General features: G+C 43.2%; 1 protein-coding gene across 2 annotated transcripts in view; it reads right to left on the bottom strand.

Moving 5' to 3' along the window:
- The window catches only part of CUL5 (cullin 5), a 126,344-nt gene extending 120,800 nt beyond the window's left edge, over positions 1-5,544 (bottom strand). The window contains exon 1 of one of the 2 annotated variants that reach the window (XM_069554946.1): positions 5,013-5,544. In XM_069554946.1, the coding sequence (XP_069411047.1) occupies positions 5,013-5,036 (24 nt within the window). In that variant the 5' untranslated portion in view covers positions 5,037-5,544. The remainder of the gene's footprint in view (positions 1-5,012) is intronic. The other variant, XM_069554947.1, reaches the window with a different exon arrangement.
- Positions 5,545-12,220: the final 6,676 nt, after the last annotated feature.

Here is a 12,220-nt window from a genome sequence, read left to right as displayed (position 1 = left end):
CTGAAGCTGAAACTCCAATACTTTGGCCACCTGATGCAAAGAGCTGACTCATCTGAAAAGACCCTGAGGCTGGGAAAGATTGAAGGTGAGAGGAGAAAGGGACGACAGAGGATGAGATGATTGGATGGCATCGCCGACTCAATGGACATGAGTTTGAGTAAACTCCGGGTATGGTGATAGACAGGGAGGCCTGGTGTGCTGCAGTCCATGGAGTCGCAAAGAGTCAGACACAACTGAACTGAAATGAACCATGAATAATCACCACATTAAATGGTTAAAGCATCAACAAATTATAAAGTCCCTAAACTAATAGTGCTTACAATCCAGAAAGGGAGTTTAGATACACAAACAGATCCTGTTAACTAACATAAAAGGCAAAACGTAAGTGCTTGAAGATACTGATGCAGCGCTATGGTCGTGCAGAGTAGGCAACAACTAATTCCAAATGAGAGCTTTCAGAAAAAAGGAGCTATCTGGGCTGAGTCTTGATGACCTAAATAGGATTTTAACAGGCTGGGGGGGTGGGGGGGTGGATATTCCTAACACAAGAAACAGCAAACATAAAAAGTCTTGAGGACTCTGGTACAATAATAAACCAAAAAGTAACCAGCAAGGAGGGAGGGAAGGAATGTATGTGTATGTGTGTGGCCTGCAAGCTCATGCACATGTGGGAGGAAGGGGGAGAGAGGGGAAGGAGAAGGAGAGAGATATTAGGGAGAAGACCTCACTAGAAAGATCTCAAAGAATGTGAACTATCAAAGGTATATGAGCAGGAAACTGATACAGTCAGCACTGTGCTCTGGCCTAGCTCTCAGATCAGAGTTAAGAGATAAAAATAGTGAAATCACGGGAGTTAAGACTTGCAGGGGGGTGGGGAGGGTGGGGAGGAAGGTACAAAAATAGAGAAATGATGGAGATTAAATCCCAAGAAATAATTACATTGGGAAAGGAGAGAAGGGAGGTCGGTGAAAAACACAAGCGAGGTGAGGATAAAGAAGACTGAAACAAAATAACAGGGGACTGGCTGCTAAGTCCTGGTGGGAAAATGTAAGCTGAACAAGAACAAGCAGAAGGAGGCAATGGAGCAGGTGCCTTGGAAAAGAGGAGAACATAGGGGAAACTAGAAAACGTTGTGATATTGACCAAGGAAGTTAAGGCCACTCAAATAGCTAGACAATGTGCTAAGAACTGAATAGGGTTAGATTCAACAAAAAATATTTGAACGGCTATTTGGAGTAAGATGCATGATGCATGCCCAGTTGCTTCAGTCAGTTCCGACTCTTTGTGACCACATGGACTGTAGCCCACCAGGCTCTTCTGTCCATGGGATTGTTCAGGCAATAACATTGGAATGGGTTGCTATTTCCTCCTCCAGGGTATCTTCCCGACGCAGGGACTGAACACAAGGCACTTGTGTCTTCTGCGTTGGCAGGCAGATTCTTTACCACTGAGCCACCTGGCAAGCCCATAAAAAGTGAAGTCACTCAGTTGTGTCCAACTCTTTGCAACCCTATGGACAGCAGGCTCCTCTATCCATGGGATTTTCTAAGCAAGAGTACTGTGGGTTGCCATTTCCTTCTCCAGGGAACCTTCCCAACCCAGGGATCGAACCCAGGTCTCCCGCATTGTAGACAGACGCTTTACCGTCTGAGCCACCAGGCAAGCCCATAAGCAACTGGTAATTGCATATGTCAAAATACACAACACAAAATCTTTGTGTATCCAAAAGAGTTCTATTATCCAGCAAAGGTCTACTTGCTTCAGTGAATACATCATTAATACAATCAAATTCCAATATGAAAAAAGGTGGTGGTTTCTATTGCATTAGGTTTTTACTTTTAAGTTTCTTAATGAAGTTCTGAATCATGTTATCTTTCAAAACATATTAGCTATCCCTCCAAACTCTTCATCCACAAATTCAATACACTTAACTTCTTACTGGTACACAGGAAGAGGGCATTATTTTTCAGCAGAACACTAAAGGCCTCCCTTCAGGGTTGATGACATTACTCATCATTCTTCAGATACAGCTGTTTAACCAATAGTCAAATTCTAACTGTATTCTCTTCTAGGCCACACTTCTCAATTTTGACCATCAGTTCAGTTCAGTCACTCAGTCGTGTCTGACTCTTTGCGACCCCATGAACCGCATAAGACATGGTAATTCTGTCAAATATGCTCTGATGAAATCTAATTGCACCATGTCCAAGGCATCTGTGTAGTGAACCAGCCTATTAAACCTGTCAAAAAAGGAAATGAAGCTAACTTGGCCATTCCCTAGCCAGATCTATGACTATTCAAGGTATTACCAAACTTGAATTTATTTACTGATCTATTTATATTTTAATTGAAGTACAGTTGATTTACAATGCTGTGTTAATTTCTGCTTTATAGCAAAGTGATTCAGTTATACACACACACACATAAATATATACAATCTTTCCAATGTTCTTTTCCACTGTGGTTTATCACAGTATATTAAATATAGTTCCTTGTGCTATATAGTAAGTAGCACCTTGTTGTTTATCCGTTCTATTTTCTATATGTACAGTAGTTTGCATCTGCTAATCCCAAACTCCCAGTCCATCCCTTCCCCTCAACCTCCTCCAGACTTTAATTCAAATGACCCTATGAATTCTGGTAAGGGTCTCCCTGCCATTTCTCCAAGACAAACTTCCTACTTTTTCATTAACTATTTCTAAAGGCATAAATACAAGACAACCCCCGCCATCCCCCCCATCCACACACTTCAATGAGGAGAGAAAAAAAGGAAAAAAAACTTTTCTGACCAATGTAAATAAGGAAACTTTTGGTGATACAGATAAAAGAATCAAATGTCTACTTATAATATCCACTGTTAGTTGTATGTATTTAAAAATCACATACTACATAAAATATTGAGAAATTCTTTTACCCCCTTTTCAACATCTCATTAAATAATTTTATTGAAAATTTTCCAGTGTATCTGTCATCTTTTTGTATTCCCTAGAGACTGTGACTTTTACCAGTTTTGTCAGAACATTATCACTTTCCTTTTATTTATAAAAGTTGAGTTACAGAACTGCTCGAATTATGATCTTTTTAACCTAAGTCTTAAGCACCTATTTCTATACATTCAGGTGTTTTCAGTTTATAGGTGGGTGTGTGCTATACATACAGATTCATAATCTCTACAAGGTAACGACTTAAGAGTATTGAACGAAGGAGCTTCAGACTTTTATCTCCTCCAAACAATGCTTTGTAAGGCTTTGTATGGAGTAGAATAAAGTGACTCACTCTTTTCTGAGACACAAATCTGGGAGGAAAAAAAGACTTTGCTTTACATCCACATTATCAGTAAGTCAAAAATTCACAATTACTTCTTCAACACATTTCAATTAATAACATACACTATTGGTTATGTAAATACATGGATACATTAACAGGAGTCTTTGCAAGTTAGTTTTCTTTCTGAATTAATATATTAGAACTTTGCTATACTGCTATAAAAGAAGTGAGTTACTCAACTCCCATGAACTTGTCTTCTTAGAGAAACAGCAGTAGTAACTGTAGCAATTTATGTGTATTGCATGCCAGTTAAGATCCAGTCGCTGTTTTAAGATTATACATATACTAACTCAATCTTCACAAAGTTCCTATGAAGTAAGTGCTATTGATAATTTCACTATATTGATGAGGAAACTCAGGAACGGAGAGAAACTTGCCCAAAGTCATGGAGCAGAAATTCTAAGTAGCAGAAATTAGGTCTAGTTCTAGGTCCCTCCCTCTTTTAAAAGAAGACACGGGGTTGGGTAGGAGGGGAGGGGCGGGGCGGGGAGGGGCGGGGGCGGTGTATATATGTTTGTTAGTTGCTCAGTAGTGTCACTCTTTGTGACCCTCTGAACTGTAGCCGACCAGGCTCCTCTACCCATGGAATTCTCCAGGCAAGAACACTGGAGTGGGTTGCCATTCCCTTCTCCAAAAGAAGACACACTGCCTCTAAAATTAGTAAAATTAGAGGGACTAATACAGTTAGTATCAGTAGTCTAAAGAAGACAAGAGTGAGGTTACAGTAAGTTTTAATATATTTTCTATTCTCTATCAACACTGTCTGAAGGCCTAATTGACAGGGTTTTTGAGGGAGAAGTAGTTCATCCACTACCCCCATTTCAGTAGTACTTTTAAGGTATAAAGTATTGCCTACTACAAACATACCACAGACGAAACTAGTGTCAGGTCTTCCTCCTTCTCCTCTCAACTTTGTAACTGATGGTAAAGAATCCGCTTCTCTAGGCCTAGATCCCCCTTGCTATCCCAAATACATAAAACTAACTTTAACGGTTGTCTTTGATAAGGCAACTTTCCTAAGCCCTAAGACAACGGCAGTGCTTCCACTGTAGTCATCTGGTTGCGTGCTGTAATGGGGTTGAGGAACAGTTTCCTAAGTTAAAAAGGGTAAACATACGAACTCAAGAAAGGAAGAACAGAAGAGAAGGTGTAGCCCGCAGTTAAGGGAGGGAGTTGGGGCTTCAGGCGCTGCCGTCTGACTTGGAATTCCGCGCAGACAGAATGAGAAGAGAAACTGAGGAGGTGGGGATCCAAGTCATTAAAACCTGTTAGCAACATTTTCTGGGATTTTCTTTTTTTTTTTTTTTTTTAATGCGTCTCAAGACTCCCGCTTCAGAAGAAACTGAGACCCTAAGGACACTAACTGACCGATCCGTCAGGACGCTGCACCACCTTTCTTCCGGGGTCCCGAGCCAGCGCTGGCCCCTTGAGACCACTGCCCGCCGTCGGCCCTCGGCCGGGCCTTTCATACACCAGGCAACCGGCACCAGGGACAACCAGGGCCTCTCGACCCCAAGGCCGGAGAATCGCGTTCCACTCCTCGGCGGCTGCCTCCCCGGCTTCCCTTCCGGTAGACAACCCCTGAACACTCCCCCATTTCGCCGCTGAACCAGAACCGAGCCATTCCCCGAGAGCTGAACCCACCGCTCCCGGAGTAGAAATCCAAGACGGACTGAGGGTCTTACCTTTAACAGATTAGACGTCGCCATATTCCTTCAACTTAGACTCTCGCGAGACCGCGCGAGATTTCGTGGAGCTCCGTGCCAGGCCACTACTGCAGGCCCGAGTGTCCCACCTGGGCCGAGGGGCCCCCCGGCCCGCACTGTGGATGTGGTGGGCGCCGGCGTGCACACAGCGCTGACCTCGTCCCTCACTCCCGGAGCTTCCTCGCTCTTCCCTCCCTACATGGTCACCGGGGCCTCCCCGTACGAGAGAGCTCATGCAAACACTCGGGGAGACGGCAGCGGCGAAAGGTGAGAGGGAACAGGAGCCGACCTGAAATCGGAAGAGGAAGCATCGGCTCCACGAGCCTCCCCACTCCTTCAGATGAGCCTCTGTGGTGGCACCCGCAGAGGCCACTGGCAACGAATTTAGCTCGGTTTGGGACCGGCCGCTCTGGTTCGGCGGCCGCGTCACGTGACGCGGCAGGCGGGGCCGCGCTCGGGAGCGAGCGTGGGAGCCTGAAAGCGTCGTGGGCCCAGAACACGCCGCGAGGGCGAGGGGACGCCCTCTGCTGGCAGGAGTATGTGTCTTCCACCGCCGCGTGCTGTGGGGAGGTTACGAAAAAGACGTTATCCTGAGTGAAATGCTTGTAATAGCTGTTTTCAAGAACTGGCGCATAGAAGGGCCCCAAGAAATATTTGTTTGCATGAATCAATGAATCCATGCACGAACGTGTTAACTATTAATATTTCTACTCAAGAGGGCCTGGCACTGAAATAACCTCTAAGAGGTTGATCAGGTATACCAGCACATCCTATACCCTAAGACCCCTACGCTTTATCACTTCAGACCTCAAACCACTGGCCAAATAAAGGGAATATAATTTATATGTAGAATCTACAATATACCTGTGTGTGCTTTTGAACTGTGGCATTGGAGAAGACTCTTGAGAGTCCCTTGGACTGCAAGGAGATCCAACCAGTCCATTCTAAAGGAGATCAGCCCTGGGTGTTCTTTGGAAGGAATGATGCTAAAGCTGAAACCCCAGTACTTTGGCCACCTCATGTGAAGAGTTGACTCACTGTAAAAGACTCTGATGCTGGGAGGGATTGGGGGCAGGAGGAAAAGGGGATGACAGAGGATGAGATGGCTGGATGGCCTCACCGACTGGATGGACGTGATTTTGAGTGAACTCCAGGAGTTGGTGATGGACAGGGAGGCCTGGCGTGCTGCAATTCACAGGGTCGCAAAGAGTCGGACACAACTGAGCGACTGAACTGAATTGAACAATATACCCAGTATTGTATTCTACACATTTCCGAACTGTTCATTCATACATAAAATGTGAGAAATAAGTTAGAGCTATAGAGTCCCTTGGACTGCAAGATCCAACCAGTCCATTCTGAAGGAGATCAACCCTGGGATTTCTTTGGAAGGAATGATGCTAAAGCTGAAACTCCACTACTTTGGCCACCTCATGAGAAGAGTTGACTCATTGGAAAAGACTCTGATGCTGGGAGGGATTGGGGGCAGGAGGAGAAGGGGACGACAGAGGATGAGATGGCTGGATGGCATCACGGACTCGATGGGCGTGAGTCTGAGTGAACTCCAGGAGATGGTGATGAACAGGGAGGCCTGGCGTGCTGCAATTCATGGGGTCGCAAAGAGTCAGACACGACTGAGCGACTGAACTGAACTGAATAGAGTAAAATAAAGCAGAGAAGAGGAATGCAGTTTTAAACAGAGGGATCCAAGTAGATCTCACTGAGAAGATGGCATTTGAGCAAAAAGACTTGAAAGCGGTGAAGGAGAATGCCAGGACATATTTGGGAGGACAGCAATGGGGGGAGCACAGGTGGCAAGTTGCCCAGAGTTTCAGAGGAACAGTTAGTTAGAAGGTTAGTGTGTTTAGAGTAGAGAGAGAGTAAGAAGAGCAGAAGGCCTTTTCGGGCCTTGTAGACCACAGCAAAGACTGGCTCTTATTCTCAGTGAGATGGGCAATCATTGCAGGTTTCTGAACAGAGGAGTGGTATGATCAGACTCCCATTTCAACGTGATTGGTCTAACTACTCTGTGGTGAATCCAATGAGAAGGGGATTTAGAAAGCTTTTGTATTTCATTAGATCGACACAATCATGCCACCTAGGTGGCCTACATTTTACAGTGATTTATTAGAGAGTAATCTAGGCATGATTAAACAATGACTACATGGTAGAACAAGGATTCAGAGCCACTAGGCAATGGCACCCCACTCCAGCACTCTTGCCTGGAAAATCCCATGGACGGAAGAGCCTGGTGGGCTGCAGTCCATGGGGTCGCTAAGAGTCGGACACGACTGAGTGCCTTCACTTTCACTTTTCACTTTCATGCACTGGAGAAGGAAATGGCAACTTACTCCAGTGTTCTTGCCTGGAGAATCCCAGGGACAGGGGAGCCTCATGGGCTGCTGTCTATGGGGTCTCACAGAGTCAGACACGACTGAAGCGACTTAGCAGCAGCAGCAGCAGCAGGCCTGTAATGTCCTGTCAACATGGAGATGACTCTTAGAGATCATCTTTGTTCTACAGATGAGAAAATGGAAACTTCTTTCTGGTCAAGGTCACAACTGGGTGGGGCAAAAAGTCTGGTCCAGAATAAACTTTGTATAATTATGGATCCCTTTTCCAGTGACACTGGGTTGTCTTCAACCCCAGTCCAACTCTACTGCTTTATTTGAAAACTGTCAGTTGATTAATTTGTAACTATGTACCCGTTAAGAAGTTAGGCAACAAACTGTAACAGTTTTGTTCATAAATTAATGACCCTTCTTAAAGAATTCATTATTAAGTAATTAAGTATCTAAATGCCTGTTCAAGTGTCTTGTTATGTACTAAGCACTGGAAATCTAGGATTAAATGAGACAGATAAGACCTCTGTCCTCTTGGAGCTTATAGTCTAATAAGGGAGCTAGATATTAAGCATAGTTACACGAATCAAATGTTTCTGAAATGGAGTTGTGATAAATACCACAAGGGTAAAATACAATGTGCAGTTCCGAGCATATAGTTTGGAAGGGACTACTATCCTGTACTGTTCCTACGATCGCACTCTGAACCTTATGACTACTTCTGAATTTTCAGTTTCAAATATTCCACTGTCTAACAAGACATTCCTTTCTCCAAACTTGCTTGCTCTGGCAACCCCACTGCTACAGTCTGACCTCAAATGAGTTCTTCATTCCACTGACCCCACTATTTCCTTGTTCTCTATCATTCCCTCCTTTTTCACTTTCTTCCTCACCCAGTTTAGCTTCTGTAAACCATCATTATTAAAACATTTAAATATTTTATTTATTTAAAGATAGAGAACACAATCATATAACATAAGATTCAGATGGAAGGAATACAGTTAAGAGTAAGCCTCCTTCCTTTTCCTAGGGTATTGTTCTATATTGTGGTAGGTATTTGGTTTATTCAGGTGTATTGTTATTGTGTTGTTGTTTAAGCACTGAGCCATGTTCGACCCTTTGTGACCCCACAGTCTGTAGCCTGTTAGGCTCCTCTGTCCATGGGATTTCCCAGGCAAGAATACTGGAGTGGATTGCCGCTTCCTCCTCCAGGGGATCTTCCCAACTCAGGGATCAAACCCATGTCTCCTGCTTGGCAGGCAGATTTTTACCACTGTTTATTTGTCAAAACCCAGCCAGTGTACCATTAAGATTTTTGCATCTCATTCAAAAGAAAAAGCAGAAACAACAATAGAGTTTAGTTAATGATATTCAGACTGAAGAATTTGGGGATAACTGAAGTTATGTTTACCATTTGCTTTGAAATGTATCAAAAAATAAGATGGATTGATGGTTGCATAGAAAAGTTGACAAAGCAATTATAGTAAAAAATGTTAATGGCAGAATCTGGGATGGATTAACTAGTGTCCTCTATGTAAAATCTTTCAGTTTGTCTATATGTTTAACATTTTTCATAATTAAATGTTGTGGGAAATTTTTTTAATAGACCTTGCTTCCTCCACAGTCCCTCAAGCAACCATTGTCCCTTACTCAGAAATAATAATTATAAATTTCTTGTGAATCCCTAGGATATTTGCTGCATATATAAACATTCATATATGTATTTCTTTTCTCTTCCCACAAACAATGGCATACCACTTATACACTTAACATCTTTTTTCCCACTCAGCTGTATGATATAAATCTGAAAAATATATTTGTGTTTATTTTTTCACACTTCCTTATAGAAATCCAAGCAAGACTGGCAGACCATAAAGCACCTGTTACTACCAAGAAGTTTGGGATTGTTACTTCCAAAATAGGCTCTTGAAGTCTATTTTTAGCACAATAATAAATTCAAAGCTTTGCATTTGTAAGAAGAAAAAGCTTTGTACATATAAAGGTGGTGTATGAACCTTAATCAATAAACTCTGAGTTAAGGACTTCCCTGGTGGTCCAGTGGTTGAGTCCATCTTCCAGTGCACATGATGTGGGTTCAATCCCTAGTTGGGGAACTAAGATTGCACATGCTGCCTGGCAACTAAGCCCTCATGCTGCACCTGCTGAGTGCACTTGCTTTGGAGCTCACGAGCCACAACTAGAGAGAGGCTCTCATGCCACAAAGATCCTGCATGCCACAACTAGGATCCAACACAACCAAAAATAAATAATTATTTTAAAAAAAATCTATTAATAACTGATAAAACGCTAGATGGAGCATCAAGTGTTTTCAAGATTTTGGAGTGGGAGAGGGAGAAAGATAGCTACTGGGGCTTCCTAGACCTCTGGGTACTACATGGAGAAAAAGAAGAGTTCACCCTAAAAAACTGTATGACCACTTGGCACCAGGAAGACCCACAAAGCCAACCCTAAAGCCAACTGTAAGCCTAACAGTAACTGGAATCTAACTGTATTCCTATATCAATTTCTATCCTTATTCCTAAACCAGAAACTCCTTCTTTGCTGTGCCAGAGGATGCCACACATTGCCAGTGTGGACAGGTGTATTAGTTGTCTTTGTTGGGAGAGAATATTCCAGAGGCAGCTGCCTTCTCCATATTGCCTGTTGGCAATCACCTGTACCTTAAGTCTGCTCAGCCCACAGGACTACTTTGTTTGGATGACTTCCTCTTCCATGGCCCCAAACATTCCTAAGCTCCATTCCTATTTTCAGAAAGTGGGGCCCTGGACAAGATGTGTAGCTGGAGAATGGAGAGGTAAGGAAATGAAATCCCTACTAGCAGCTTATAAAACTGAAGAGAACCATCCTAAGATTTTCACCCATGTGACAATGGCCAGGTGAAATTCTCACAGTCTAATTTATACATGTTAAATAATCACTTTCTTAAAAATATCTGCAACAGCCTAGTCCCTTTTCTCCTCTGTCATCCGTAAGAAGTAAAAACAGAACCTTTCAATAAATCCTGTCTATCTTCTTCATGCCTACACCCAAGTAGCTGAACATTACTAGAGAAAGCTCAAAACTTAGTTGAGTGATTTTACTTTAGACTCAAACTTCAGAGCTCAGATGGGAACTTAACACTACTCAACAATCCTCTCCTATTTTTCTCTAGTGGGCTTGCTCGTCCATTCCATTTCCTAGTAGGCCTACTTCATTTTATAAGCACTTACTCCCCTTCTTCCTCCACAGTGAATTACCTCCATCTCTACTTCATTGCAAATATAAATGGCATCTTTCTTTTCTCCCATGAAATCTTCAGTTTGAGGCAGGAGATAGATGGGCTTCAGGCAAGATGCTTAAAACTAGCCCCCTGTTTGCATTTCCTGAGACAGGAGGTAGGTGAGTTCCAGGTTAGACATTTACAGTCAGCCTCCTGTTTGCACTTTGAAATAGAAAGAACAACAGAAACAGGGTGAAAAACCAGGCTTTGTTTTCTTTGGACACTTTGAGATAATACTTACGGCAGGGACAGAGAGGGGCTAATCCCTGTTTGAGTAAAAGATCAAGAGGTCACGTATTTCCCCTCCATGAGTCAAGGGAGACATTTCACATGCCCAGGAAGGCCCTCTGAGGGTCAAAAAGGAGGGAGCATCACGCCATGGTAGACCTCCGGGCTGGAATCCTTCTTGGAAAAAATTTGTGCATGCATGTTGAGGAGGGTTCTTCTAGGGTGGGTCAGGTGTGGAAAAAAGAAACAGACAACTAGCCAAAAGTAAACAAAGACCCAGAAGAACTGCCCTATATAAATGGTTTAACTGCCTGTTAGTTGCACTTCTCGTTAGTGAGGGTGCCCCATCCTTGCTCTTTGCCTTGCTTCTGTCTTGACTATACTGTTTGTCTGTGTGCTTTCCCACTTGTGCTGTGTCTCTAGTAATAGCCTTTGTACCTACTTTTACATTCTTGCCTTCTTGAGAAATGCATTTTTCAATGGAGACAAAGGCCAGAGGAATTTTACTTCCAGCCTCTAGCCTCTGCTGGACTGGCGGTTAGGACTCCTGGTTTTTATCCAGGTTACCTAGATCCTACTCCTGGACAGGGAAGAACTAAGATCTCACTTCAAACCACTGCTCGCTGCAGTCTCTCCAAGATAAAAACTTCTGTCCTTCCTGCTTTTAATCCCTTTCTCTTACTGTGCTATTGGCCAGGGCCCCTCTCCAGTCCGGTACTTCTACTTGTATTCAGGATCCTATCTCAAGAACCATCCATCCCTCACCTTTTTTGTACTTTCAGTTTTTCCCCCCTCTCTCCTATTTTATTTCATTCTTATATATAGTTTTAAAAAGTTCAGAAGCATCTTTCATCTCCAAAGAAAAGAATCCTTCCTTTAACTCCCTCATCATTCTAGTTGTCACTGCCCTGATTTTAATTCTCAACATCCTTTAGGGCAGTTTTCCACTTTCCCTTTCCTGAAACACTTTCCTCTCTCGGCCTGCGTGTTACCAAACTCTCCTGTTTCCTACATTATGGTTATGTCTCTTTCGTATTGTGCCCTTCTCCTCCACTTAACCTTTATTGTTACAGTTCTTTGGAGCTCTATCTTGGTCCCTCTTTTCTCTATATACAATTTCTCCTTTAGTGATCATACCAATTCCCATAATATTTAATGTCAGCTGTAACACTGAGAACTTTCAAATATGTATTTCCAGACTTGAACCTCTCTCCTGGATTCCTGACTCGTATATCCAGTCACATGCTTGTCTTCTCTAATTCAGTTCAGTTCAGTTCAGTTCAGTTCAGTCGCTAGTCGTGTCTGACTCTTCGCAACCCCATGAATCGCAGCACGCC

Source organism: Ovis canadensis, chromosome 15, assembly GCF_042477335.2.
Source record: "Ovis canadensis isolate MfBH-ARS-UI-01 breed Bighorn chromosome 15, ARS-UI_OviCan_v2, whole genome shotgun sequence".
NCBI classification, from domain to species: domain Eukaryota; kingdom Metazoa; phylum Chordata; class Mammalia; order Artiodactyla; family Bovidae; genus Ovis; species Ovis canadensis.
Note: the sequence above shows the minus strand (reverse complement) of the source record. Positions and strands in the feature narration are given on the sequence as shown.